This window comes from Tasmannia lanceolata, unplaced genomic scaffold (assembly GCF_043159265.1).
Source record: "Tasmannia lanceolata isolate RefF3 unplaced genomic scaffold, GAP_Taslan_0.1 ptg000013l, whole genome shotgun sequence".
Taxonomy (NCBI): Eukaryota; Viridiplantae; Streptophyta; class Magnoliopsida; order Canellales; family Winteraceae; genus Tasmannia; species Tasmannia lanceolata.
Genome location: NW_027518690.1, coordinates 30,877,597 through 30,903,966, shown reverse-complemented (window position 1 = coordinate 30,903,966; position 26,370 = coordinate 30,877,597). Strand labels below are relative to the sequence as shown.

The following is a 26,370-nucleotide window of genomic DNA, read 5'->3' as shown; positions in this document are numbered from 1 at the left end:
AGTGTTCCTCATTAATAAATTTCTATAATTGGGATCTTTTTTAATTATTGGCTCCTCTAATTTGGTCCGTAATAATACTTAGAGTTGAATGAAGGAACAAAACATAGTATGCTTACTTGGCTTGCTCAACAACTTTTGAGTCTCAACACATTATCTCTCATATATGCCGACGAGGAGGATTTATAGTTTTCCAAGCACAACCACAGACGATGGCAAAATGAAGTTGTGAACTACTAACCACAGGCAAGAACCGGAACTATTCTTCATGAATCACAATGTACTTTAAGGCCATGTTTGACAGCCATGACAGTTTTTTCCATGGAATATTGGTTTATCAAGCACATCTCTTCACTCATTCCCTCTTAACTATTTCCCTCTTCGGTCTCCCTACGCCTCTCTCAACACCTGGTAAGCTAATACTCCTCAAAAAAAAATTTCATGGTTGCCAAAAATGGCCTAAGTGTCACTCAAAGTGAGACTGAGATTTAAATGCACTGCACATTACAAGTGGATCTTGGTTAAATTAGTATGATGAATGATCAATTATGTAGATGCAAATAACCAAATAGGAAACAAAAGGTTAAAGATCGGATAAAATGACAGAAAGAAAATCAAGATATATTATAAGAAAATTAGGCAAACTTTTAGTTCTACACTTATGCCTGTGGCTACATGGAAATAGGAATAAGAACTCTTGTTACTCTAACACCCATAAAACAGTAGAATCACTCAACCGCTCACAAATCTTTAGAATAGTAGAGGTTGGTACACTTTCAACTATAACACACATAGATGACAGATTTCTCTCTTTCACACACACCCATAAGGCCCCATTTGGATTGCAGGAATATTTTCTGCCAGGTTCCAAAAAAAGGAAATATATTTTTTATCCACAATAAAAGACAAATTGACCCAACCCTAGTCAACTTTTATTTAGATGAACCTTCAATTTATCATAATATCCCTCTAAACGAACCATGAAAAGAATCAGAAATGTTTTTCTTGCAATCCAAACAGGGCGTTAATATTCTATCTGAGACAACATGCACCTCACATCCTTACTGTCGGGCCGGGATTTGGGGTCATCCAGAGTGCAAAAACAAGCAATTTTCAGAACCAAAAGCATTTGAGCTTCAAACCCATTTCCCAAAAGCCTACGATCAATCGCTCGATTTGGATTCTCTGACCCAATTATGTTCCTCAGCCACTTTACCATACTCATTTCCTGTGTGCTCTGGAAGAACTCGTCCGATGGAATTTTGCCCACCACTAATGTAGCCAACACAACCCCAAAACTGTAAACATCAGATTTATCTGTGAATTTAAGTGTTTGATGATATTCAGGCGAAATGTACCCCAAAGTCCCCACAACGTTAGAACTTGTCATGTGGGTATTCGCCTCCGGCATCGCCTTAGCCAATCCAAAATCCGCAATCCGAGCTTCCATATCATCATCCAATAATACATTCGCAGGCTTGAGATCTCTATGAATTATGCGAGGATTATGGTGCATATGAAGATACTCGAGGCCGGCGGCTATGCCGGATGCAATCTTGTGTCGGGCCCGCCAGTCTAATTCACGGGTACTTTCGGACACTTGGTTTAGCACGTCGTGTAAACTTCCATTCTTCATGAATTCATAGACTAAGTAATGGCAATCAGGACGGGACACGTGGGCTAATAGAGGGAGGAGGTTCCGGTGTCGAATGTGACCGACGGTTTTGATCTCGGATTGAAGTTGCCGCATTTTCTTGTTCAGAAGTTTGCTATCTTCTTCATTGAGATCCGTGGTTTCGATCGTGGCCGGATTAAGTATCTTCTTGATCGCAATAAGTTTACCGTTGCTTCCGGGCAATTCGGCTTTGTAGACTTCACCACACCCACCTGGTTGGGACAAATTAAAATTGGTATCATGAGTGATCAAATGGTGGAGATGCAAATAATCGAAGTAAGAAACATAGAGAGGAAAAAGAAAGAGGGCAGAAAAAAGGAGTTAGGCAAGGCAAGTTAAAGCTTTCTCATATAGACTTTAATTCCCCACTTATGCAGGTGACTCGATGGAAATAGGTCATAGGAATACAATGCCTGTGTCAAGAAAAGGACTGCACCCTGCCCACAATTAGACAAAAAAAAAGAGTTGGATTGCCAGAATTTTTTGGATAAGTATGGAAAGGAAAATGTTTCTAAAATTTCCTACTTTCTTAACATATGAAAAAACAAACGTTTATTCAATTTTTATTTAGACGGACCCTCAATTTACGATTATATCCCTATAAATTAATCATAATCATATTTTTGCCCATAAAATTGAGGAAAGAAAAAAATTTCAAGAGAAATGCTTTTATTGCAATTCAAGAGGGCCTTATAGAAAATAAAACCCTGAGCCTTCTTTAATATATAGAAGATATAAAGACATGAGGCAAATTACCCACACTTTTTAAAAAACTCATTTTTCTACTTATAAAAATTTAAAATACTTGTAAAATATTCAACACACCTCGTCCAATCAACACCAGAGAAGAAAGTCCATCTTCTTTCTCAAGAAAATCAAGGTCTTCGGCCCGTTTGATCAGTGGGCTGAAAATCTCCGGCCCGGATATTTTGGGTCGCCCTCGGATACATGTCAAAACGATTCTGAACAGCAGGGAGAATAGAATTCCGGAGATGATTCCGGCGATTGTGCCTATAAAAAACCCCAGAATCCAATTCCGTATGTGCTTCTTCTCACTATGTTTTTCCTTTCCCACGGGTGTTGATGCCGGAGAAGGGGCGGGGGATTCTGCGGTGGGGTTGATTCCCGAGGAATTAGAATTCTCAGCGAGCCTGTATCGGCGGGGGAGAATATTCGAGGAATATTCGATTCGAGGTAATGATGATGGTATCGGGCCTTCGAGGAAATTTCCGGTCAAGTTAAGGAATCGAAGATTTCGAAATGATTTGATAGAGATTGGGATTTTACCAATAAAAAGATTGTCTGACAGTGTCAGATTTTCGAGATTTGGGAAGTGTTTTAAAAAGGTCAAATCGCCGGAAAAGGAGTTGGAGGAGAGATCGAGGGACCGGAGGGTTACGAGAGATGAGATTCCGGCAGGGACTTCGCCGGAGAAATTGTTGTTATGGAGATTTAAGATCTCGAGATTTCGGCAATAGGAGATTTGTGAGGGGATTTTGTTGGACAGTTGGTTGTTTGGGAGGGAAAGTTCTTTGAGCTCAGAAAGTAGTCCAATTGCCGGCGAGAGGATTCCCTTTAGCCCTCGGGATTTGATGATGATTCGGGTGAGTCGGATTCGGGATGAGTCGCCGGAGATTCTCCGCTCGCAGGAGAATTCAGGCATTCCGCAGGGGTTGACGGAGACCGAGCTATGTTGACTTTCGAGACCGATGTCTTTGGTAAGGCGACGTAGGGCGTCGGAATCGGATGCATCGAGATTCCATCTTTTTCCGCCCCCGGCTTGAATGAGAGAGCAAAAGGAAAGGAAAAGGAAGAGGAAAAGGAAGAAAAAAGGATGGAATTCTCCGGCCATAGCAGGTGTGGAAAATGAGGGGAGATATGTTTGGCTTTGAAAGAAGAGTATCTGATTAAATACAAAGAAGGGATTTTGTTTGCTTGCTTAAATAAAAGCACCAGCGTAGAAAATGGGTTGGTCTTAGTTTCTTTATTTCAAATAAGGCGATTCGTTCAAAGGGAAAGTTTGAAAGATGGAGGGTTTAGATTAGTCATTGTGTGTGGTAGGATAAGATCGGACGGTGCAAGATTGTTGGAAAGATTTTTAAGACGCGTTTTTCTCGCTCTTTGCTCGTAGACTTGGGGGAAGACTTTTGCTTTATGATACACCGCATTGGCACTTCACTTTTGGTGTATTTTGCTTTGTGAATGGACCAAATTGTCCTCCATGTGGTCCCCACGTAGTGAATAATAAATAAATAACAAGGGAAGTGATATATTCGCCCCTTTTCTTACACGGCCACCCCCTATAGAGTATTTTATGGCTACTGTTTGTACAGTATAAGAGAGTTGTCCAGGAAAGAAAAAGGTAGTGGATATGGGTTAATGATATCAGCACAACCACGTTTGAATAATTGAGCCAACTCAGCTTGTCTTTTCTTTAGTACTAATTGGCTTTTGAGAGATGGGATTGGAAACTGTAAAAATCTTTGGCCTCTTTGAGTAATAAAAGACAAGTTGTGTTCTTGCAATTATTAAAACATGGTTGTGCTGATGTCATTTTCGCAAATGTGTCATTCCCCATATAACAAATGCTAAAAAGAAAAGGGAAATGTTATCAGCACTCCCGATTTTGATGATCGCACCCCTCAGTATCAACCTATGGAAATGATTTTTGGGGCACACCTTATCTAGGCTGTGGTCCATCTAATGGACGGTTTGGATCATCCTATGTTGTGGGCCATACCGTACTTTTTAATACAGTGAGGAGTGCGATCATAGAAATACAGAATGCTGATAACATTTCCCAAAGAAAATCACCATTTGATTTTGAATAATGATACGGAAACCGAGTTTGGGACCTGCAAATAGCCTCTTAACACATTAGCAAGCTTCCCCTAGATTTTTGGCTTTTTTTCTCTGTGAAATGACAAAACTACCCGTCCGATGCCATGTGGCTTGTGGAGATTTGTTAGGTTACACTATAGGTTCCACTCTCGGTCTCCATAGTAGCACTCTTTGATTTTTATTGCTAACAATCATTTAGTGGTCCCACTTGTGCCACTTGGACGTGATCCGGTCCATTCATCCAATCAAAGAACACATGTCCTACACACCGGCATCGAAAACCACCTTGATCCGATGATCTAGTCTCTTGATCAATGAACCTAGTTTAGGGTTTTATAAAGTTTTAATATTTGTATATCTTAATCTTAAGGATGGGAATCATGGCCAGGATATATATATATATAGCAGAAGAGAAAAGGGAGAATTATTGTCCATTTAACACGTCAATGTGGATGATTTTGATGTTTTTACCCCTCCCCACATATCTGTGGGGAAGGGTAAAATGGATGTCTTTAAATCTTCACAAATTAGTCCATTTTTTGCCTCCACAGTTCGAATGGTTAGGATGATCCTATGGATCTGATTTTTTGTGGACACCCTATCTATGTGAGGGCCTTAAAAATGAATGGTTTGGATCACCCAAATAATGTGGCCCCCACTGTATTTTAAGCTAGTGTGTAGATAACTTATCTACACATATGTGTAGGAACCGTTTTCTCATATATATATATATATATATATATATATATATATATATATATATATATATATATATTGGTAACAGGTTACTGATGTCTACATGTCTCTCTCAGCATAGATGGAAAATAATTTGTGTGCGGGCCACAAGCAGTTCTTGCCGGTGGCCGGGATTACTTTGTTCACTGCCAATGGGATGACTGGGAGTTGTCAAAGTTTTCCACAGTAAACGATAGGTAGCAATTTGCACAGGAAAATCTGTCAATTCGGGGAACCCACTGCATAAAAGCGACAACTAAAGAAAAAAAATATAGGAATTGATATATTCGTCTTTCCCTTTTCCTTCCCGAGCCAGCCCCTTTGTGAAACTATGAAGAGTTGGCCCAGGGAAGAACAGGGGGCGAATGTATCTTTTACCAAACAAATATCTTCTAATCACATGTGACTCTTCGAACATGAAATAGGGCACAGTGACCTGCCTGTGTTATCACACTTAGCAATCAATGAACACAAGTTGTCGAGAAACCTTATGTATATCTTGAGATGCAAGTAAAATGGGGATTTGTTTTGGTAAAAACGAGGGGCTATGTGATAGGTATACTTGTACAACAATCTTGGGCCAGTCAGGGTTTAATCTTGCACCGAGTTAAATGTGAAAAGGGGACGAATATCTCATTTTCCATATCTAGGCTTAAATTTTCGATTATTATCTATGGATATGGCCACTGAGAGTTACTAATGTAGGTCACGGTATTAGTGTCTTTTGCTTCTGGAGTCTCCTTTGACGTCATATTGGCCTTGCTAAAAGGTCATGCCAAACAATTGTGGCACCACAAAGCAGGTGACGGTATTAGTATTGTTGACATCTGCATGAAAATTTGATCCTTCGATAAGGGAATCTCAAAGTGTTGACATTCCCATCTTTTTTACTGAAAACAGTATCTCAAAGTGTTTTGCCATGTCATTTTATAAAAAAAGAAAGATGTAGTCTAAGAGAATTTATATGATGAAAGGCCGTATAAACACTTACTCATCATCCCATCCTTGATAATTGATCCAACAGCAGCTCCTCAAAAAAGTGAGCTTCTGTGGATTGATCAAATATCAAGGATGGTACTTACATGGTACCGCCTTTACGTGTTTAATTATATAGCCCTACATCATATAAGTGCCCAAAAAATCCAACCAGGCATCCCATTGGATCCAAGTCATCTAACTATATTTGTATAGACACTACATAGTTAAAGGAATGATACATGAGGTCGGGTGATGTGGGTCTAGTGGAGCGTCCTTGAGGCCAGTTTTTTTTTTGAAAATGTCACAAATATTATGTAAAAAATAAAGGGCCAAGCAGGGATTGTTATTGGGAAGTTCTGTCTTCGTAGTCGCCCATCGTACATGCATGTTTATACTGCCTTGCTCCTTGATTTTGTTGAGTTTTCCACAAAAGTCTGTCCATTTGGCAGGCCCATGAGACACCCAAAAGGAGAAAATGTCTCCTAATTATATGATAAGTCACACATGAAATGGGGCATGGGGCCACCTAACATAACAATGACACTAAGGCCACGTCTGGCCGACAGGAATTTCTTTTCATAATAAATTGGAGTCTCGAAGTGGAAATGAGGGTGAAGTTGCTAAAAATCAGAAAATAAATCCAGGAAACTAGGAAACTAGTGTCTTTAGTAATGAGAAGTTGCCAAAAAAATCACGAAAATGGTCAGTCCGATTTTGAGTAGAGTTTTTGTTTCCAGATTTTTAGCCACATCTCAACACTAGAGACACCAGTTTCCTCGATTTTGTTTCTTGATTATCAGTGACTTCACCCTCATCTCCACTTGGAGACACCAATTTATCATGAAAAATAATTCATGGTAGCTAAACGTGCCCTAAATTGAGAGCGTCTAATGCTAGCTAGAAGCTCTCTGCCCGGATGATACGACATAGGAGGAGAATTTGACCAGCGAAAGTTCCTCATCCTTTCATTAGAAAACTGATCCAACAGATCAATTTCCCAGTGGCTTCGCCCTTGGACTCTCCTCTGATGCCGTATTGCCCGGGCTGAGAGGTCCACACAACTGTTTCTCACAGCAGTCCAAAAGGACACTAGTATTGATGAAATTTGTGTGGAAATTTAACTCTTGGATAAGGGTATTCTGTCAACTTTTACTTTGTTCTTTTATAGGAGAACTAGAATCCCATCTAGTTATTTTCATGTCATCTTATAAGAAGATAGTATAAATTGAAGGATGGAGAAAAATCCAGCTTCAAAGGTTATTCCATTTGCACTGGCACTGAATATGCATAATTAAATTAATGATAAATGCGGTTGAGTGATGTGGGTCTAGTGGGGCGACCTTGTAGCTGGTTTCTTTTTAGGGATTACCAAAAACTTTATGTAGAAAAACCAAAGCAGCATAGCAGTAATGGCTGTTAGGAAGTTCCGAGACAAAGGAGTGTCTTCGTATTAGCCCATCGTACACGGATGTATATACCTCATATCTGTTTGATTTTGTGGCCACATCCTTGATAAGATAAGATGGTACAAACTTCTTGGCTATGGTCAGTGATTAATAAATATATGAAAACGCTAAAAAGAGAATCTCTATTATAGATGTTTATTTCTAACAATCATTTTGGGGCCACCACCCGTTGCCACTTGAGTCCGAATTCGTTGATCCGACCAACGAACACATTTCAGACACAATGGCATCGATCCCAACCTTGATCGGATGATCTTAGCCTCTTGATCAATACGCCTAATTTAGGGTTGCATTATTTTTTGTGCATCCTGATCTTATGGATGGGATCTTTTGGTTTTTTAGTACTATTCGAAATTCAAAAGAACTAAGGGCCCGTTTGGATACCTCAAATTTTGTATTTGGATTTGGAATTGAGTTTTGAGTACAAAATGAATAGATCTGCTAGCTCATGTTGAGGGAGACAGAGAGGGAAGGGGGTACTTCCTACTGTAAGGATGAGGTTGAGGAGCCAAGAGGGTGAAGGAAATTGCCAGATTTGTAAATTTCCAATTACTTATTTCCACAACTTATTTGGAAATCTGATTTTTTTCACTGTCAGTCGCTGATTTGGAAATTCAAGGATTTGATTCGGATCCAAATGTCAACACATAAATGGTTGCAAATGTGAGAATTCCAAATCAAAATCTTCTCGGCATCCAAACGGGCCCTAAGTGGAAGAGCCATTGAGCAGCTCAAAAAGCCCGAGCTTTTTCTCATTCTATCTCAGACTATCCATTTACTCGAAACTCTTCTGCTTCCATTTCCACGTAATGTAAGTGATAGTCCACCCGATCAAATGATTCTAAATTCCAATTACACACCCAAATTCTAGTCGACGACACCTACCCGACGTTTACGGCTCAGTGTCAATGGAAGAAAAAGGATTGGTGTGGGGTGCATGGGTCTACGAGCGGTTCCTTCTGGTCTGGTCTGATTACTTTGGTCACTGCCAATGAGACGACTTGGAATACAAGACGAAGTTTTCCGCAGACGGCGAATTATATGTAGCAATGAAGGGAAATGATATATTGGCCCTCTTTTCTTCCTTGGGTCATCCCTTTCAGTGCAAAAAGAGAAGTCAAAATACACTAAAGAGAGTGTCCTAGTGAAGTACAGAGGCCGAATATATGACCTCCCTAATGAGGACATGAAAGTCCTCATTTGGCAGGCCCACTCCTAAAAGCGACACCAAAAGAAAGAAAAAAAATTCTCATTATTAGGTGATCACTAAGGGCATGTTCGGCAACACTTCTCATTCTCGGCTAAAGAATCGGGCAGAAACGGAGTGATGAGAAACTTTAGAAACAGTTATTTATTGCTTCAAGGAGTCCTATTTTTTAGTCAACAAAGTAGCTGAAATTTTGGAAACGGACCTTAGCGGGTCACGCAGCCGAACATGATTTTTGAGATTTTTTTGGCTTTCGTCATTCTCCACCCCTAAAAAGGGGGAAAATCCCGTAAAACAATAGTTGCCAAACACACCCTAAGGCACTGTTCGTTTCAAATTATGAGCTCAAAACCTATTGCTGGGCTCAAAATTATATTTAAATTTGAGTCCAATAATAGGTTTAGGGCTGAGAACAGGTTGTCATAATCTGAAACGAACAGGACATATAGGCCCTAAAAACCTCACTTAACAATGAAACTAAGGCCTTTGATTTGGTTTTTGAGAACCGATTGTGTATCCAAAACAAATTATTGGATTTTGAAAAAAGATTTTTTGCTTTTAAAAAATGACATAAATATTATGTAAAAAAAAAGGCTTATCAGGGACGGCTGTTAGGAAGTTACAAGATAATGGAGCGTCTTCTTAGTAGCCCACCCAACATGCATGAATATACTACATAGCTTGTTGATTTTTGTGGCCACCATTACACTAGCACTAGAGCTCCTTGTTGATATTCTTAATAATATAAGGGAAAATTTCGAAATGGGGTCAGAAAAATAGGGAAATTATCGTATGAGGCCATCCAATTTGCACATGTCGAATTGGGGCTGAGATTTAATTCCCGTTGGGAAAAAGACACAAATGCCCTTGTGCGTTAGAAAAATGGGTTTGTTTACTTTTTTATTTCACTTTTCACTTTTACCTTTTATTTTCACTGTTTTTAACCTCTCGTTTTCTTCTTGCTCCCTAACCCTAAACTGGCCGGAGAATCGTGGTGGTCGCCGTCGCCGTCGCAACAGTATTCCTCTGAAACCCTTGCCTTTTCATCTATCTTCGCCTCCGTCATCGTCCTCTTCCTTCGCCGTCGCCGTCACTATCCTCTTCCTTTCCGCGTTTAGTTTCCCGGTGTAAATAGGTAAGTGGAAGTTATTTTTTTCATGTAATTTTTGTATCTCACTGGTTTGTTAAACTTACTTTCCCGGGAAGACGGTGGGTACCATTGATAATCCCCCGTTTAGACTTGATACCCCCTTTAAATATTGGATAACCCCCATTTAGATTTGGAAACATATTTTTTTCTTATGATCTGAAACATTTTTTAAAACTGATAACTGATATTTGGATTTTTTTAGCCCTGTTGGGACTTCAGAAACTCTTGATAACCTCTGTAGATAATTGAGAACCCCAGTTTACCGTAAAAAATGTTGCTTTTTCGTGTGTTCTGAAAAGTTATTTAGTTTCATTTTATCTGTACAAAATTTGTAGCCCTTGTATACAAATTTATAAGTAGTGTATAATTTGATAACCCATGTGAACAACTTGGTATCCCCTTGGTATAAATTGATAACCTTAGTATACAATTGGATAACCCTAACTTATACTTAATGACCTTTTTATGGCCATCTTTGTAATTAGTATCCCCTATGTATAATTGGATAAGTCTTTTCTATAATAGGATAACCCCTGTGTATAATAGGATAACCCTTATTTATACTTAATAACCAATTGATAGGCCATATTTAAACTTAATAACAAATGATAGGCCCTCTTTGTAATTGGTCTCCCTTATGTATAAATTGATAACCCCTGTTTATAATAGAATAACCTCTGTCTATAATAGGATAACCCTTGTTTATACTTAATAACTAGTTGATAGGCTCTAGTTAAAATTAATAACTAGATGATAGGCCCCTTTAAACATGGCATCCCTTATGTATAATTTGATAACCCCTGTTTATAATAGAATAACCTCTGTGTATAATAGGATAACCCTTGTTTATACTTAATAACCAGTTGATAACCCTAGTTAAAGTTAATAACCAGATGATAGGCCCTCTTTAAACTTGTCATCCCTTATGTATAATTTGATAACCCCAGTTTATAATAGAAAAACCTCTATGTATAATGGCATAACCCTTGTTTATACTTAATAACACCCAACTTTTTTCCTCTCTGGTATGAAACCAAAAACACACAACTTTTTTCTTCTTCTTGTTTTTCTCATTTCCATATGTTTGTTTAGATCTGCTGATTTCTGATGTGGGTTTTGTTTACAATTTTGTTTTCATTGCTTTGTTTCTTCAATGAATTCAGTTTAGTTAGATTCTAACATATGTTTCTTTAATCTCTTACCGATGAATTCAGTTCAGTTCCTTTAATCTCTAATGTGGGTTTTTTTTCATTTCTTTGTTTCTTGAATAAATTCAGTCCAGTTAGATTCTTAGATATGTTTCTTTAAGAATCATATCTCCTGTTTATAACTTTTTGATGATGTTTGTATAGACCTCTATATACTTGTTGATTTGTTATATGGCTAAGGGAGCAATGGAAGAACATGCTTCTCCCTCTAAAGGATTTAAAAAGGAGGGGAAAAAGAAGGGAGGGAAGAGACATGTAAGTGCACTTTAGTGTACTTTACTATTTGATGTATTAATAGTTCTTTTTTATTGATTGATGACTTAATCTGTCATGCAGGTTAAAAACGTCCCGCCACGATGTTCGCCTGCAAGATTTACATCTGCTATGGGGAGGATAAAGCTGAGGGAATGCCATAATAAGGCTATGAAGAAGACTCCCTTCAAGGATTTGATAAATTTAGAAGATGTGGTTATGCACAAGCCCCTGATCAGAGCGCTGCATTCTAATTGGAATCCATATACGAAGTCGTTCATTTTAGGGAGTATCGCAGTTCCCTTTGAAATGAGCGAGGTTGTCATGGCGCCAGGTCTCTCACTGAGAGGAGAAAGAGTAAACGTATCTAGGGTAATCTCTACGTAAAGAGTAAACTTAAATTCGAGGTTCTAGCACATAGATTAATTTATCACGGTGATGCGAGTGTTGCAATATTAACGGCTCTATGATTATGCAGCTTGGAAGTCATTACCTGCGATGATAGCATTAGGGTAATGGCAGAGGACTTGTATGAACTCTGGAGCGTGAGAGGGTACCTCTTAACCAATGTAAGTAGCATTGCACTCCTCTCTTCAAATTTGGTTCGCATTAGCACAAATAGTAGTTTTGAATTCAATTCGAATTCTTTTTTGAACAGATAGTAGACATACGCGTGGAGGCCATTCACTCCAACAACCGTTCAAACGATCCAATTATATTGACCTATATCTCTTGATCTTGGTCTTGATCTTTTTAAGGATCCAATTAAAACAAAAGAACTTTCACAACAGAGTCTACTTTATTACTATCTCCATTCTACAATAGAATCTTGATACATTAATTCCTCTTTATAATCTTGCGGATCGGACTCTATTCTTAGATCTATCATGATGAAAATTTTAAGAGTTTATTTAGTCTCTGTTCACTGGCGTTCTCAGGAAAGCAAATCCCTGGAAAACAGCCTAGCAGGGATTGTTAATGGAAGTTCCGTGACAAAAGTGTGTCTTCGTAGTCGCCCATCGTACAGGCATGTTTATACTGCCTTGCTCCTTGATTTTGTTGAGTTTTCCACAAAAGTCTGTCCATTTGGCGGGACCATGAGACACCCAAAAGGAGAAAATATCTCCTAATTATATGATAAGTTACACATGAAATGGGGCATAGGGCCACCTAACATAACAATGACACTAAGGCCACGTCTGGCCGCTGGGAATTTCTTTTCATAATAAATTGGAGTCTCGCAGTGGAGATGAGGGTGAAGTTGCTAAAAATCAGAAAATAAAATCCAGAAAACTAGGAAACTAGTGTCTTTAGTAATGAGAACTTGCCAATTTATCATGAAAAATAATTCATGGTAGCTAAAAGTGCCCTAAATTGAGAGCGTCTAATGCTAGCTAGAAGCTCTCTGCCCGGATGATACGACATAGGAGGAGAATTTGACCAGCGAATGTTTGTCATCCTTTCATTAGAAATCTGATCCGATAGATCAATTTCCCAGTGGCTTCGCCCTTGGACTCTCCTCTGATGCCGTATTGTCCGGGCTGAGAGGTCCACACAACTGTTTCTCACACAGTCCAAAAGGACACTAGTATTGATGAAATTTGTGTGGAAATTTAACTCTTGGATAAGGGTATTCTGTAAACTTTTACTTTGTTCTTTTATAGGAGAACTAGAATCCCATCTAGTTATTTTCATGTCATCTTATAAGAAGATAGTATAAATTGAAGGATGGAGAAAAATCCAGCTTCAAAGGGTATTCCATTTGCACTGCCACTGAATATGCATAATTAAATTAATGATAAATGCGGTTGGGTGATGTGGGTCTAGTGGGCGACCTTGTAGCTGGTTTCTTTTTAGGGATTACCAAAAACTTTATGTAGAAAAACCAAAGCAGCATAGCAGTAATGGCTGTTAGGAAGTTCCGAGACAAAGGAGTGTCTTCGTATTAGCCCATCGTACACGGATGTATATACCTCATATCTGTTTGATTTTGTGGCCACATCCTTGATAAGATAAGATGGTACAAACTTCTTGGCTATGGTCAGTGATTAATAAATATATGAAAACGCTAAAAAAAGAATATCTATTATAGATGTTTATTTCTAACAATCATTTTGGGGCCACCACCCGTTGCCACTTGAGTCCGAATTCGTTGATCCGACCAACGAACACATTTCAGACACAATGGCATCGATCCCAACCTTGATCGGATGATCTTAGCTTCTTGATCAATACGCCTAATTTAGGGTTGCATTATTTTTTGTGCATCCTGATCTTATGGATGGGATCTTTTGGTTTTTTTAGTACTATTCGAAATTCAAAAGAACTAAGGGCCCGTTTGGATACCTCAGATTTTTTATTTGGATTTGGAATTGAGTTTTGAGTACAAAATGAATAGATCTGCCAGCTCATGTTGAGGGAGACAGAGAGGGAAGTGGGTACTTCCTACTGTAAGGGCGAGGTTGAGGAGCCAAGAGGGTAAAGGAAATTGCCAGATTTGTAAATTTCCAATTACTTATTTCCACAGCTTATTTGGAAATCTGATTTTTTTCACCGTCAGTCGCTGATTTGGAAATTCAAGGATTTGATTCGGATCAAATGTCAACACAAAAATGCTTGCAAATGTGAGAATTCCAAATCAAAATCTTCTCGGCATCCAAATGGGCCCTAAGTGGAAGAGCCATTGAGCAGCTCAAAAAGCCTGGGCTTTTTCTCATTCTATCTCAGACTATCCATTTACTCGAAACTCATCTGCTTCCATTTCCACGTAATGTAAGTGATAGTCCACCCGATCAAATGATTCTAAATTCCAATTACACACCCAAATTCTAGTCGACGACACCTAGCCGACGTTTACATGTCAGTGTCAATGGAAGAAAAAGGATTGGTGTGGGGTGCATGGGTCTACGAGCGGTTCTTCCTGGGCTGGTCTGATTACTTTGGTCGCTGCCAATGAGACGACTTGGAATACAAGACGAAGTTTTCCGCAGACGGCGAATTATATGTAGCAATGGAGGGAAATGATATATTGGCCCTCTTTTCTTCCTTGGGTCATCCCTTTCAGTGCAAAAAGAGAAGTCAAAATACACTAAAGAGAGTGGCCCAGCGATGTACAGAGGCCGAATATATGACCTCCCTAATGAGGACATGAAAGTCCTCATTTGGCAGGCCCACTCCTAAAAGCGACACCAAAAGAAAGAAAAAAAATTCTCATTATTAGGTGATCACTAAGGGCATGTTCGGCAACACTTCTCATTCTCGGCTAAAGAATCGGGCAGAAACGGAGTGATGAGAAACTTTAGAAACGGTTATTTATCGCTTCAAGGAGTCCTATTTTTTAGTCAACAAAGTAGCTGAAATTTTGGAAACGGACCTTAGCGGGTCACGCAGCCGAACATGATTTTTGAGATTTTTTTGGCTTTCGTCATTCTCCACCCCTAAAAAGGGGGAAAATCCCGTACAAGAATAGTTGCCAAACACACCCTAAGGCACTGTTCGTTTCAAATTATGAGCTCAAAACCTATTGCTGGGCCCAAAATTACATTTAAATTTGAGTCCAATAACAGGTTTGGGGCTGAGAACAGGTTGTCATAATCTCAAACGAACAGGACATATAAGCCCTAAAAACGTCACTTTACAATGAAACTAAGGCTCTGTTTGATTTGGTTTTTGAGAACCGATTGTGTATCCAAAACAAATTATTGGATTTTGAAAAACGATTTTTTGCTTTTAAAAAATGACATAAATATTATGTAAAAAAATGGCTTATCAGGGATGGCTGTTAGGAAGTTACAAGATAATGGAGCGTCTTCTTAGCAGCCCACCCAACATGCATGAATATACTACATAGCTTGTTGATTTTTGGGGCCACCATTACACTAGCATTAGAGCTCCTTGTTGATATTCTTAATAACATAAGGGAAAATTTCGAAATGGGGTCAGAAAAATAGGGAAATTATCGTATGAGGCCACCCAATTTGCACATGTCGAATTGGGGCTGAGATTTAATTCCCGGGAAAAAGACACAAATGCCCTTGTGCGTTAGAAAAATGGGTTTGTTTACTTTTTTATTTCACTTTTCACTTTTACCTTTTATTTTCACTGTTTTTAACCTCTCGTTTTCTTCTTGCTCCCAAACCCTAAACTGGCCAGAGAATCGTGGTGGTCGCCGTTGCCGTCGCAACAATATTCCTCCGAAACCCTTGCCTTTTCATCTATCTTCGCCTCCGTCATCGTCCTCTTCCTTCGCCGTCGCCGTCACTATCCTCTTCCTTTCCGCGTTTAGTTTCCCGGTGTAAATAGGTAAGTGGAAGTTATTTTTTTCATGTAATTTTTGTATCTCACTGGTTTGTTAAACTTACTTTCCCGGGAAGACGGTGGGTACCATTGATAATCCCCCGTTTAGACTTGATACCCCCTTGAAATATTGGATAACCCCCATTTAGATTTGGAAACATATTTTTTCTTATGATCTGAAACCTTTTTTAAAACTGATAACTAATATTTGGATTTTTTTAGCCCTGTTGGGACTTCAGAAACTCTTGTTAACCTCTGTAGATAATTGATAACCCCAGTTTACCGTAGAAAATGTTGCTTTTTCGTGTGTTCCGAAAAGTTATTTAGTTTCATTTTATCTGCACAAAATTTGTAGCCCCTGTATACAAATTTATAAGTAGTGTATAATTTGATAACCCATGTGAACAACTTGGTATCCCCTTGGTATAAATTGATAACCTTAGTATACAATTGGATAACCCTAACTTATACTTAATGACCCTTTTATGGCCATCTTTGTAATTGGTATCCCCTATGTATAATTGGATAAGCCTTTTCTATAATAGGATAACCCCTGTGTATAATAGGATAACCCTTATTTTTACTTAATAACCAGTTGATAGGCCATATTTAAACTTAATAACAAATGATAGGCCCTCTTTGTAATTGGTCTCCCTTATGTATAAATTGATAACCCCTGTTTATAATAGAATAACCTCTGTCTATAATAGGATAACCCTTGTTTATACTTATTAACTAATTGATAGGCCCTAGTTAAAGTTAATAACAAGATGATAGGCCCTCTTTAAACTTTGCATCCCTTATTGTGGGACATGATCCCGCGAGAGGGGCGTGGGGCGCGAGCCGCCGCGCGCTCTCCTTTGGTCTCTCGTTCCCACGCGATTGGCGTGTGCATTTTAATATTGATTTGAATTCGTCTTTCCTGTGGACTTGGGATCACTAAGGCAATCCGAATTCCACACGAAAGAGACTGACAGAGTCGCCACCTAGATGTGGGATCTAGGACCCATAATTAACCAGAAATCTAGACTCGCTACCTGGTTACGAGAATGGAAGGTATGGGGAGTTATCCACCACATGCACCATTCTTGTCCGATAATCGGTCTTCGATTCCAAAAGCTAACTCTTTTAAATTTATTTTAAATGGCTCATTCAACTCTATGTTAATGTGCGAACTAAGTGACATGCATCCTAGAATCTAATTTCAATGTGAATCCTAGATGTGTATCTTGATTTATTAATTTGTCTGGATTCATTCTAAGTGAAAGTTCTCCTAGAATTCTAATTTCATGGAAAGCCCTAAATGATTTGATTAAGCATTTACAAGAAAATTAATATCCAAAACACCACAATTTGTTGTGGTGCCGACTCGCGGGTGGTATGCCGTCAGACATCCAAGCTGCCTACGTACCCAAGCCTCACTGGGATCAGAGTCGACGTAGTTCGGTGCACCTAAGCCAAGCTACTTATGCCTAACTCAACTAGGACACCGACCTAGACAGAATTGACTGTTTCAACAGTTTTGAGAGAAGTTATTTAATTCAAGTTGAGGATTTTATTATCTTAGGATTTCATCTGAGATGCTATATGATTCTTATCTAAATGCAAATTGTTCCTTAGACTAATGCAGGTTTGCCTACATCCTAGGTTACTAGGCTCGTCTTAAGGAAAGATTGGGTGACTAGTGTGACTAGACCTATGGCACGGTTGTTATACATAACAAACGTCCGTGATGAGGCTGGACTCCTAACTCTAGGACTCCCTAAAACTTAGGACACGACACAACACTAGTGTTCCTAAATTGGGCTCTAATGGTTCTTAGATTGGAAACCATAATCCAATGGTTCCGGAAGACTCGAGACAAATCAATTCAAATTCTTGAAGTTAATTAATTTCAGATTTCATGGATTTTCGATTTATGGACACTTGAGGATTACCAATGGTTCTAGGGTTCACCAATTTCGGCCCAGAATAGCATCCAAGGAAGGGAATCGTGCGTTCTTTCCTTGCGCAATTTAATACTTAGGTTATAACATCTTATTGCCTGGCATATCTCAGGATTTCCGTGGACAGTAACCTCGGAGCCAACAACATGCTATAGCTTAAGTATTCAAATTGTCAAAGATAGGTTGCAATTGGGATACGATTATGGATGCACTGACCATTTTTCCAGGGAATTCTAATGATCCTAAGATTTCTGTTTCAATGGATTAAGGAGTTAATGTGTGACAGAGATTTAAGGTTCTTTAGAAATATTCAGATGATTTTCAATTAATTTCGGATTTTCAATGAATTTTATCAATTTTAAACATATGAGTGATTTTACAAGTGAAATTGTAGCAAACGAATTCGAAATGAGTTGAAATTTCTACAGCAGCAAGATATGATGAAATGTAGCTTACGGAAAGAGTTTTACAGATTTTTACATTAAGCTCATATTTAATTTCGATTTAACAATTGATTGACCAGATTGCACAAATAACACAGAAACCACTAGAAATATGAATCTAAATTCAATGAAATTTCTACATTAATAAGATATAAGTAAAAATAACATACTGAGAAATTTTCATGAATTTTGGAAACTATTTACTATCAGTTTCAGATTTTTTAATTTTCAGACCAGATTATGAATTAACCCTACATCCCATATGAAAACAGATCCAAATCACTTGAAACTTTTACAGTAACTAGAAATGTGAGATTGAAGACTACTGTAAAAAATTTAAGAATTTAAGTTGTGATCTGATGTCAGTAACAATTCCTCCAAAAGCTGGTAAATTTCAAAGAAAGCATAAAATAATATACCAAACAAATTCTCAAAATTCTCAAAATTTCATGGTAGAATGTACTGGTATCATATTAGTTTCCCACGAAATTTCATTAATTTTGGAATTCATTTAGTATATATTTTATTTTCGAAACACTCATGGAGATCATGATTTTGAGCATACATATTTAATTTTCAACTAAATCCAATTAAATACTAAAAATCATGCAAATATACCAAATAATTCTAGAAAAATCTAAAAATTAAGTACCTACCTGTGATCGAAATCCTTGCCGAATCCGAGAGCCGAAAAATTCGAAAATCGCACCGCCGCTTGATCCGCTTCCGCTTTCTTTCTCTTTTTCTTTGTTTTATTTTCTTTTATATTTTTTTTATATGGAACAAGGGAGAGAGATGGGGAGAAACAAATAAGGAGAGAAAGTAGATAATGATAGTGTGAGAGTGAGAGAGTGAGAGATATTGAGGGAGAGAAAGAGAAAACTATCCAAAAACAATTTGTTCTTTTTTTTTCTTTTCCTCCTCTCATCACCTCTCTTTATATAGTGAAAAACTTAGTGGAGAGGTGGAAATAAACAATGAGAATGGTGGGTGTGGTGGAGAATAATGGAAATAAACAATGAGAATGGTGGGTGTGGTGGAGAATAATGGAATATATAATGGTAATGGTGGGAATTGTGGTGGGGAATAATGGAATATATAATGTGAATGGTGGGTGTGGTGGAGAATAATGGAAATAAACAATGATAATTGTGGGAATGGTGGTGGGAATAATGGAATATATAATGGTAATGGTGGGAATGGTGGTGGGAATAATGGAATATATAATGGTAATGGTGGGAATGGTGGTGGGAATAATGGAATATATAATGGTAATGGTGGGAATGGTGATGGGGATAATGGAATATATAATGGTAATGGTGGGAATGGTGGTGGGGATAATGGAATATATAATGGTAATGGAGATAATGGTGTTATTTTAAAGGGAAAAATGAAGTTAGTGGAAATGGTAGAGAAAGTTAAGTCATGCTAATGGTGAGTCCCACATCAGTGGGTTCCGCACAAGCGCGTCCCACATCAGCGGGCCCTACACAAGCGGGTCCCACATCAGCGGGTCCCACACAAACGGGTCCCACATCAGCGGGTCCCACACAAATGGGTCCCACACTAGCAGGTCCCACACTAGCAGGTCCCACACTAGCAGGTCCCACACCAGCGGGTCCCACACAAACGGGTCCCACACTAGCAGGTCCCACACTAGCAGGTCCCACATCAGCGGGTCCCACACAAACGGGTACAAATTCTCCCTAGTTTAGATTTTTCTGAATAATCCTTCTCAACATTTAGCGGGAAAATGCGAAACACAACGGAAATGACCAAAAGTATTTAGAAATGTAACAAACGGATGCGGGAAAGAAAGACATTGGAAAACCGACGGAAAACAAACCCTAATTTCTTTATCGATTAAGGTAGAGCAAAATGGGGTGTCTACAGATGCCCCTCTTTGGTAGAGATGACGTAGTCATCGAATACCAAAGTCAAAATGACAGAGCCATTTTGCGTAGCTTTAATCGACAAAAGACTCTACACAAAACGGAACTTAGACGCAAACATTTACTACCTAATGCAAGGCCCTAAATGAAATCCTAGAATTAGAACATAATAAGAAATCCTGATGCGGTGCCGTTTACAAACGAGTAACGAGAGAATGAGATACCACTTTCGAATGGATTCCGAACAGAAAGAACAAAGATCGTTCTCAAGCGGTTTTTTTTTTTTTTTTTTTTTTTTTTTTTTTTAAAAATGAGACATCTTTCAGAAGCGGGCTCAAGGAGGATAAGAGACCATTCACAAATGGATTCAGAAAATGAGGTACCGTTCACAAACGGGCTCAAGGAGAAGACGAGACCATTCACAAATGGACTCGAAAATGAGGTACCGTTTACAAACGGGCTTAAAGAGAACACATGACCATTCACAAATGGACTCGAGAAACGAGGCACCGTTCACAAACGGGCTCAAGGAGAACATGAGACCATTCACAAATGGACCCAGAAAATGAGGTACCATTCACAAACGGGCTCAAGGAGAATAAAAGACCATTCACAAATGGGCTCAGAAAATGAGGTACCGTTCACCAACGGGCTCAAGGAGAAGACGAGACCATTCACAAATGGATTCGAGAAACGAGGCACCGTTCACAAACGGGCTCAAGGAAAACATGAGACCATTCACAAATAGACTCAGAAAATGAGGTACCGTTCACAAACGGGCTCAAGGAGAATAAAAGACCATTCACAAATGGGCTCAGAAAATGAGGTACCGTTCACAAACGGGCTTAAGGAGAAGACGAGACCATTCACAAATGGACTCGAGAAACGAGGCACCGTTCACAAACGGGCTCTAGGAGAACATGAGACCATTCATAAATGGACTCGAGAAATGAGGCACCGTTCACAAATGGGCTCAAAGAAACAAGATAGCTTCAACCACGAAGAATTTAGAGATTTTTCATAAACTTGAATTTGACGTAGGATTGGATTTGATGAATTTTTAATTTTTCAGAAATAAGGCAGCGTCCACAAACGGGCTCAAGGAGGACATGAGACCATTCACAAATAGACTCAGAAAATGAAGTACCGTTCACAAACGGGCTTAAGGAGAAGACGGGACCATTTACAAATGGACTCGAGAAATGAGGCACCGTTCACAAACGGGCTCAAAGAAACAAGATAGCTTTGATTGATGAACTCAACAACGAAGAATTTAGAGTTTTTTCATGAACTTGAATTTGACATAGGATTGGATTTGATGAATTTTTGATTTTTCAGAAATAAGGCACCGTCCACAAACGGGCTCAAGGAGGACATGAGACCGTAAATGGACTCAGAAAAATGAGACACCGTTCACAAACGGGTTCAAGGAGAAGACGAGACCATTTACAAATGGACTCGAGAAAAGAGGCACCGTTCACAAACAGGCTCAAAGAAACAAGATAGCTTTGATTGATGAATTCAACAACGAAGAATTTAGAGTTTTTTCATGAACTTGAATTTGACATAGGATTGGATTTGATGAATTTTTGATTTTTCAGAAATAAGGCACCGTCCACAAACGGGCTCAAGGAGGACATGAGACCGTAAATGGACTCAGAAAAATGAGACGCCGTTCACAAACGGGTTCAAGGAGAAGACGAGACCATTTACAAATGGACTCGAGAAAAGAGGCACCGTTCACAAACAGGCTCAAAGAAACAAGATAGCTTTGATTGATGAATTCAATAACGAAGAATTTAGAGATTTTTCATGAACTTGAATTTGACATAGGATTGGATTTGATGAATTTTTGATTTTTCAGAAATAAGGCACCGTCCACAAACGGGCTCAAGGAGGACATGAGACCGTAAATGGACTCAGAAAAATGAGACACCGTTCACAAACGGGTTCAAGGAGAAGACGAGACCATTTACAAATGGACTCGAGAAAAGAGGCACCGTTCACAAACAGGCTCAAAGAAACAAGATAGCTTTGATTGATGAATTCAATAACGAAGAATTTAGAGATTTTTCATGAACTTGAATTTGACATAGGATTGGATTTGATGAATTTTTGATTTTTTTGAACTTAATGAAATCGAGGATGTTATAGATCGTGCCTGACAAAGATATCGGAAACTAGGACTTTGACGAATGATGAAACGGCAAACCGAAGAACCATTACTAACAAGAATGGATTAGAAACACTTTTATGAAACTTCAACAAGATTTTTCTCAAAGAGACTGCTGGTCTTGTCTTTGGGGATTTGGATGACTGAAACCTTGAACAAGACACTTGAAATTGGTAATCTAGAACAACGGCTCTCTTGGATATAATCATGGAAAAGTGGGACTTGCCTCTTGATAGGTGTTTAGATAAACATTTCTTGACCAGGAAAGTATTTAACTAACTGGAAGGAAATTCTGAATTTTAACGGTTCATCTTTCTGAGAAATTGGCTCAACCATCATTGCATCTGAGGCTCTTCCAAGCTTAAGATGCCTTCCTGGGGTATGATCTTTTTACGGAAGCTGGGCTTTCTGATGTTTCTACTTCTGAATTCTTCTGGGTTGATCATCTTTGAAATATAGCTGTTTGACTAGATTCTCGAACTTTTTCAGGTACAATCGCAGGGAGCTGACGAGGCCGGGCCTCCTTCACCGAGACAGTTGCATCATTTGGACATATGGATGACGATTGACTCTTTTTAAATAGAAAACTTAGATAAAAGGCACTACTCAAAGGATTGAGGAGCTCTAAAGGAGTGAACATAGAATAACAACGATTGATTAACTACACTGACAGACACAGTAATGCTTCTGACTTAGTTAACGTTTTATTTGGTAAGTCTATCCTTTCAAGGAATATTTTTTTCAATTGGTAAACACTGGACTTTTTCCTTAAAACAGTAATGCCTCAATGATTTAATTACAACTCCTAGGATTGCTTAGCTCCAATGCCCCCAGTTTTGAGGATGTCACTTGAATTTGTTTGAACTTCAATTGATCTTCAGTCCTGATACCGGCTGTAACCTTCTTATAAATTTGCTTGAACTTCAGTTGATCTTCAGTCTTGATACTGGCTGTAGCCTTCTTATAATGATTCTCTTACCGTGACCAAGTCACCTCTTCAGGGTTTTTAACTTGGCGGACCGTGGTAGCCTTAACTTTTGCCTGAACCGTCTTTCTAGGTTTTCGATTCAGCAGGCTATCCCCTTAGCTTTTGCCTAAGCCGCCCTTTCGGGTTTTCAACTTAGCAGGGGAATGATCTTAAATTTTGCCTAGACCGCCCTTTCAGGTTTTCAGTCTAGCAGATCTTCAAACTCCGTTCGTTTTCTTATTCATCATTTTTTTTTATTGTGTCTCGGGACCTAGCTCATTAGTTCTGAACACCAGAAGGACTTTATAGGTAGGATAGGGCTTTTCAAAGAATGGCTTAAGGTTCAACAAAGATTTCGACCGAACCTGTGAACAGGTTGCCTACATATCCCAAGGTAGGAATCAGGTCGTGTGTAGGTCAAGGCGAATGCCCCTAGTTTGAAGATCAATTGTTTGAAGGTTAATTGATTTTTTTCCTTTTTTCTTTTCTTTCTGGAACAATTAACTTCTCTTCTTTTGGAACTTGTCCCTCTTTTTTTTTCTGGAACGATTGATTTTTCTTTTTCTTTTTTTTTGAATCGACCGAACTCGGTTTAACCGAGCTGCCTACGTACCCCAGTGTAGGGATCAGGTCTCGCGTAGTTCGGGGCGGATGCCCCTAGTTTGATGGGTTTTCAAGAAAATTTGATTCAGGCTCGAAGGGTTTGCAAACCGGTATTCTTTTGACGTTGGGTTCTGATTTTGGGATTTATTCGGCCAAAGGAGGCCTTCCGATGTTCAAATTGGGAATCGATCTAGGTTACTAGGGTCCCTCTGGTACTGATTATTTATTTATTTTTTCTTTTCTTTTTTTTCACAGAATTTGACGGCATTTCCAGGTAAGAGATAATGGATCTTCTTCTTCCAAGATTCTAATACGTGCTTTTGATTTTCATAGAGTGAAACTTGTTCTTTGACATCCTCCATCTATGGATTCGTACTCTCGATATCTGATGATCACTTTTCATTGTTTGCTCTTGAACTTTTCATCTTGAATTTGTTGGCTTTATGTTATGAATTTGAGAACCAAGGTCATTGATTGGAAATATGAAAGTTGTTTCCACTCTATGCCCCTTGTATAGCATATATCTTCTCACTTTCTTCATTTTCTTTGAGCTTTCCATCTATGTCTTGCCCCTGGTATCGGTTGTAGCTTTTCTAGACAATCTTCTTATTCTTGAAATAATTTTATCAATTCTTCACACTCTTTAGAGGGTAATGTATTTTCAATCGGCATTCACTGAATCAAAGTTTCAGTGCCAGTGTTTATCATTTCAATTTCATCTTTGAAAGGTTGGGATTGGCGCTCCTCCTCTCGTTCAAGTAATTGCTGTGACTCAAGTGGAGTTTCGTCAATTTTGTCCTCATTTGAAGAGGGAGTCTTATTTTAAGATCAGAAGCACACTTAAGAACAGACACAAGTGAACTTTTTGGAACTGACTGAAATTTTATTTAAAGAAAAGCTATTACATCAGACGACCTATCCTGAACATGCTCAGGATTCACAACTCTAAATAAGAAAGGGAAACAGAAGATAACTTGCCTGGACTAGGCATTGACCTTTAACTGTAAGACCGGACTCAACAATTATACTGACCATGATGACTGACTCAACATAAAATAGTAAGTGACTAAAACTTTAACTGCTGCAACTGTTTGGCGTTGAAGGCTCGGCGAAGGCTGGTTCGTTCTGAACATCATCATGGCTGATACTTTCAATTTTGGACAATGATGACTGATTCGCATAGGGAAATGCCCCTAGCTCAAGGATTCTGAGAGTGAACTCTGAAGGACTTAGCAAAATAATCTTGAAAAAGGTAGCCCCTAGAGGAGGAACAGACCAGGGGTACAAGCAAGATTGGATTATCTGGACCAGGCATGATCAGATCATGAGAACGCATAATCGAAAGATTGTGAGATTCTGCATCTGCCAGTTAGGGGATGGCATGAAGATACGATCGAATCGTATGACAGAAGAACGAAAGGCGCACGATCAAAAGATTAGATGAGATAGCATAAGATTGCTTTCAACGGATAGATCATGAATGACTAATCCTATGAGATCTTTGGAAATGATGGGATTTATATCCTAACCCAAAGGGAATTTTTTTTTTTTTCACATTTTATCAGTGTTACCTGAAGGCATCAACCTTAATCCTAATCTATCGGAGTGGAGAGAGAATCTCGACTCATGACTTTGTTCGTGTATATAAGGACCGATCGTGACCATTGGAAGATGGACCACGGCCTAATCTAGACACCAATGGGTAGGATATCCTAAACTAGGCTCACACACGTGATGCACATGTGTTCGTATACTACATGCATGTGTAGGTTAATCTAGGGGTAAGGCCAAGAGTTCCCTTAGCGCGAATCCCTGCTCGATATACTGTACCAGTGTCCGGCGTATCAGTACGTGAACAAGAGATCCGTTTACGTACCATAAAGGTACCAGGCTAAGGGTGGAATGCTTCTCTAGCACAGAGGCACCAGGTGATGAAATCCCAGTCAACCATGCTAGATAACACTCCGGGTTCCTAAAATAGGACGTGTGTGCACGTGAGATGCAAGAGTTTAGATGCAAGTGATGTAAGTGTGTGCAATAAGTTCGCGCGATCTATGATGCCTTCAGGTTTTGTTAGATTAAGTTTGAGTAAAATGTGATGAGAAAATAAAACAAGACAAACTAATCTGACAAGTATACAAGAGATAGAGTTCTTATGAGCCAGTTAAATTAAATTCAAATGAATTATCTTTTGGAATTTTAATGAAGTTAGGTGATCCCCAGCAGAGTCGCCAGACTGTGGGACATGATCCCGCGAGAGGGGCGTGGGGCGCGAGCCGCCGCGCGCTCTCCTTTGGTCTCTCGTTCCCACGCGATTGGCGTGTGCATTTTAATATTGATTTGAATTCGTCTTTCCTGTGGACTTGGGATCACTAAGGCAATCCGAATTCCACACGAAAGAGACTGACAGAGTCGCCACCTAGATGTGGGATCTAGGACCCATAATTAACCAGAAATCTAGACTCGCTACCTGGTTACGAGAATGGAAGGTATGGGGAGTTATCCACCACATGCACCATTCTTGTCCGATAATCGGTCTTC

General features: G+C 39.0%; 1 protein-coding gene across 1 annotated transcript; it reads right to left on the bottom strand.

The window, feature by feature from the left end:
- Positions 1-597: 597 nt before the first annotated feature.
- Positions 598-3,596, bottom strand: SOBIR1 (Leucine-rich repeat protein kinase family protein). The gene is made up of 2 exons (XM_077394483.1): positions 2,498-3,596; positions 598-1,884 (listed from the first exon to the last, which is right to left on the bottom strand). Exons 1-2 carry the CDS (start codon positions 3,522-3,524, stop codon positions 1,022-1,024), a joined length of 1,890 nt encoding a protein of 629 aa, XP_077250598.1. The 5' UTR covers positions 3,525-3,596; the 3' UTR covers positions 598-1,021.
- Positions 3,597-26,370: the final 22,774 nt, after the last annotated feature.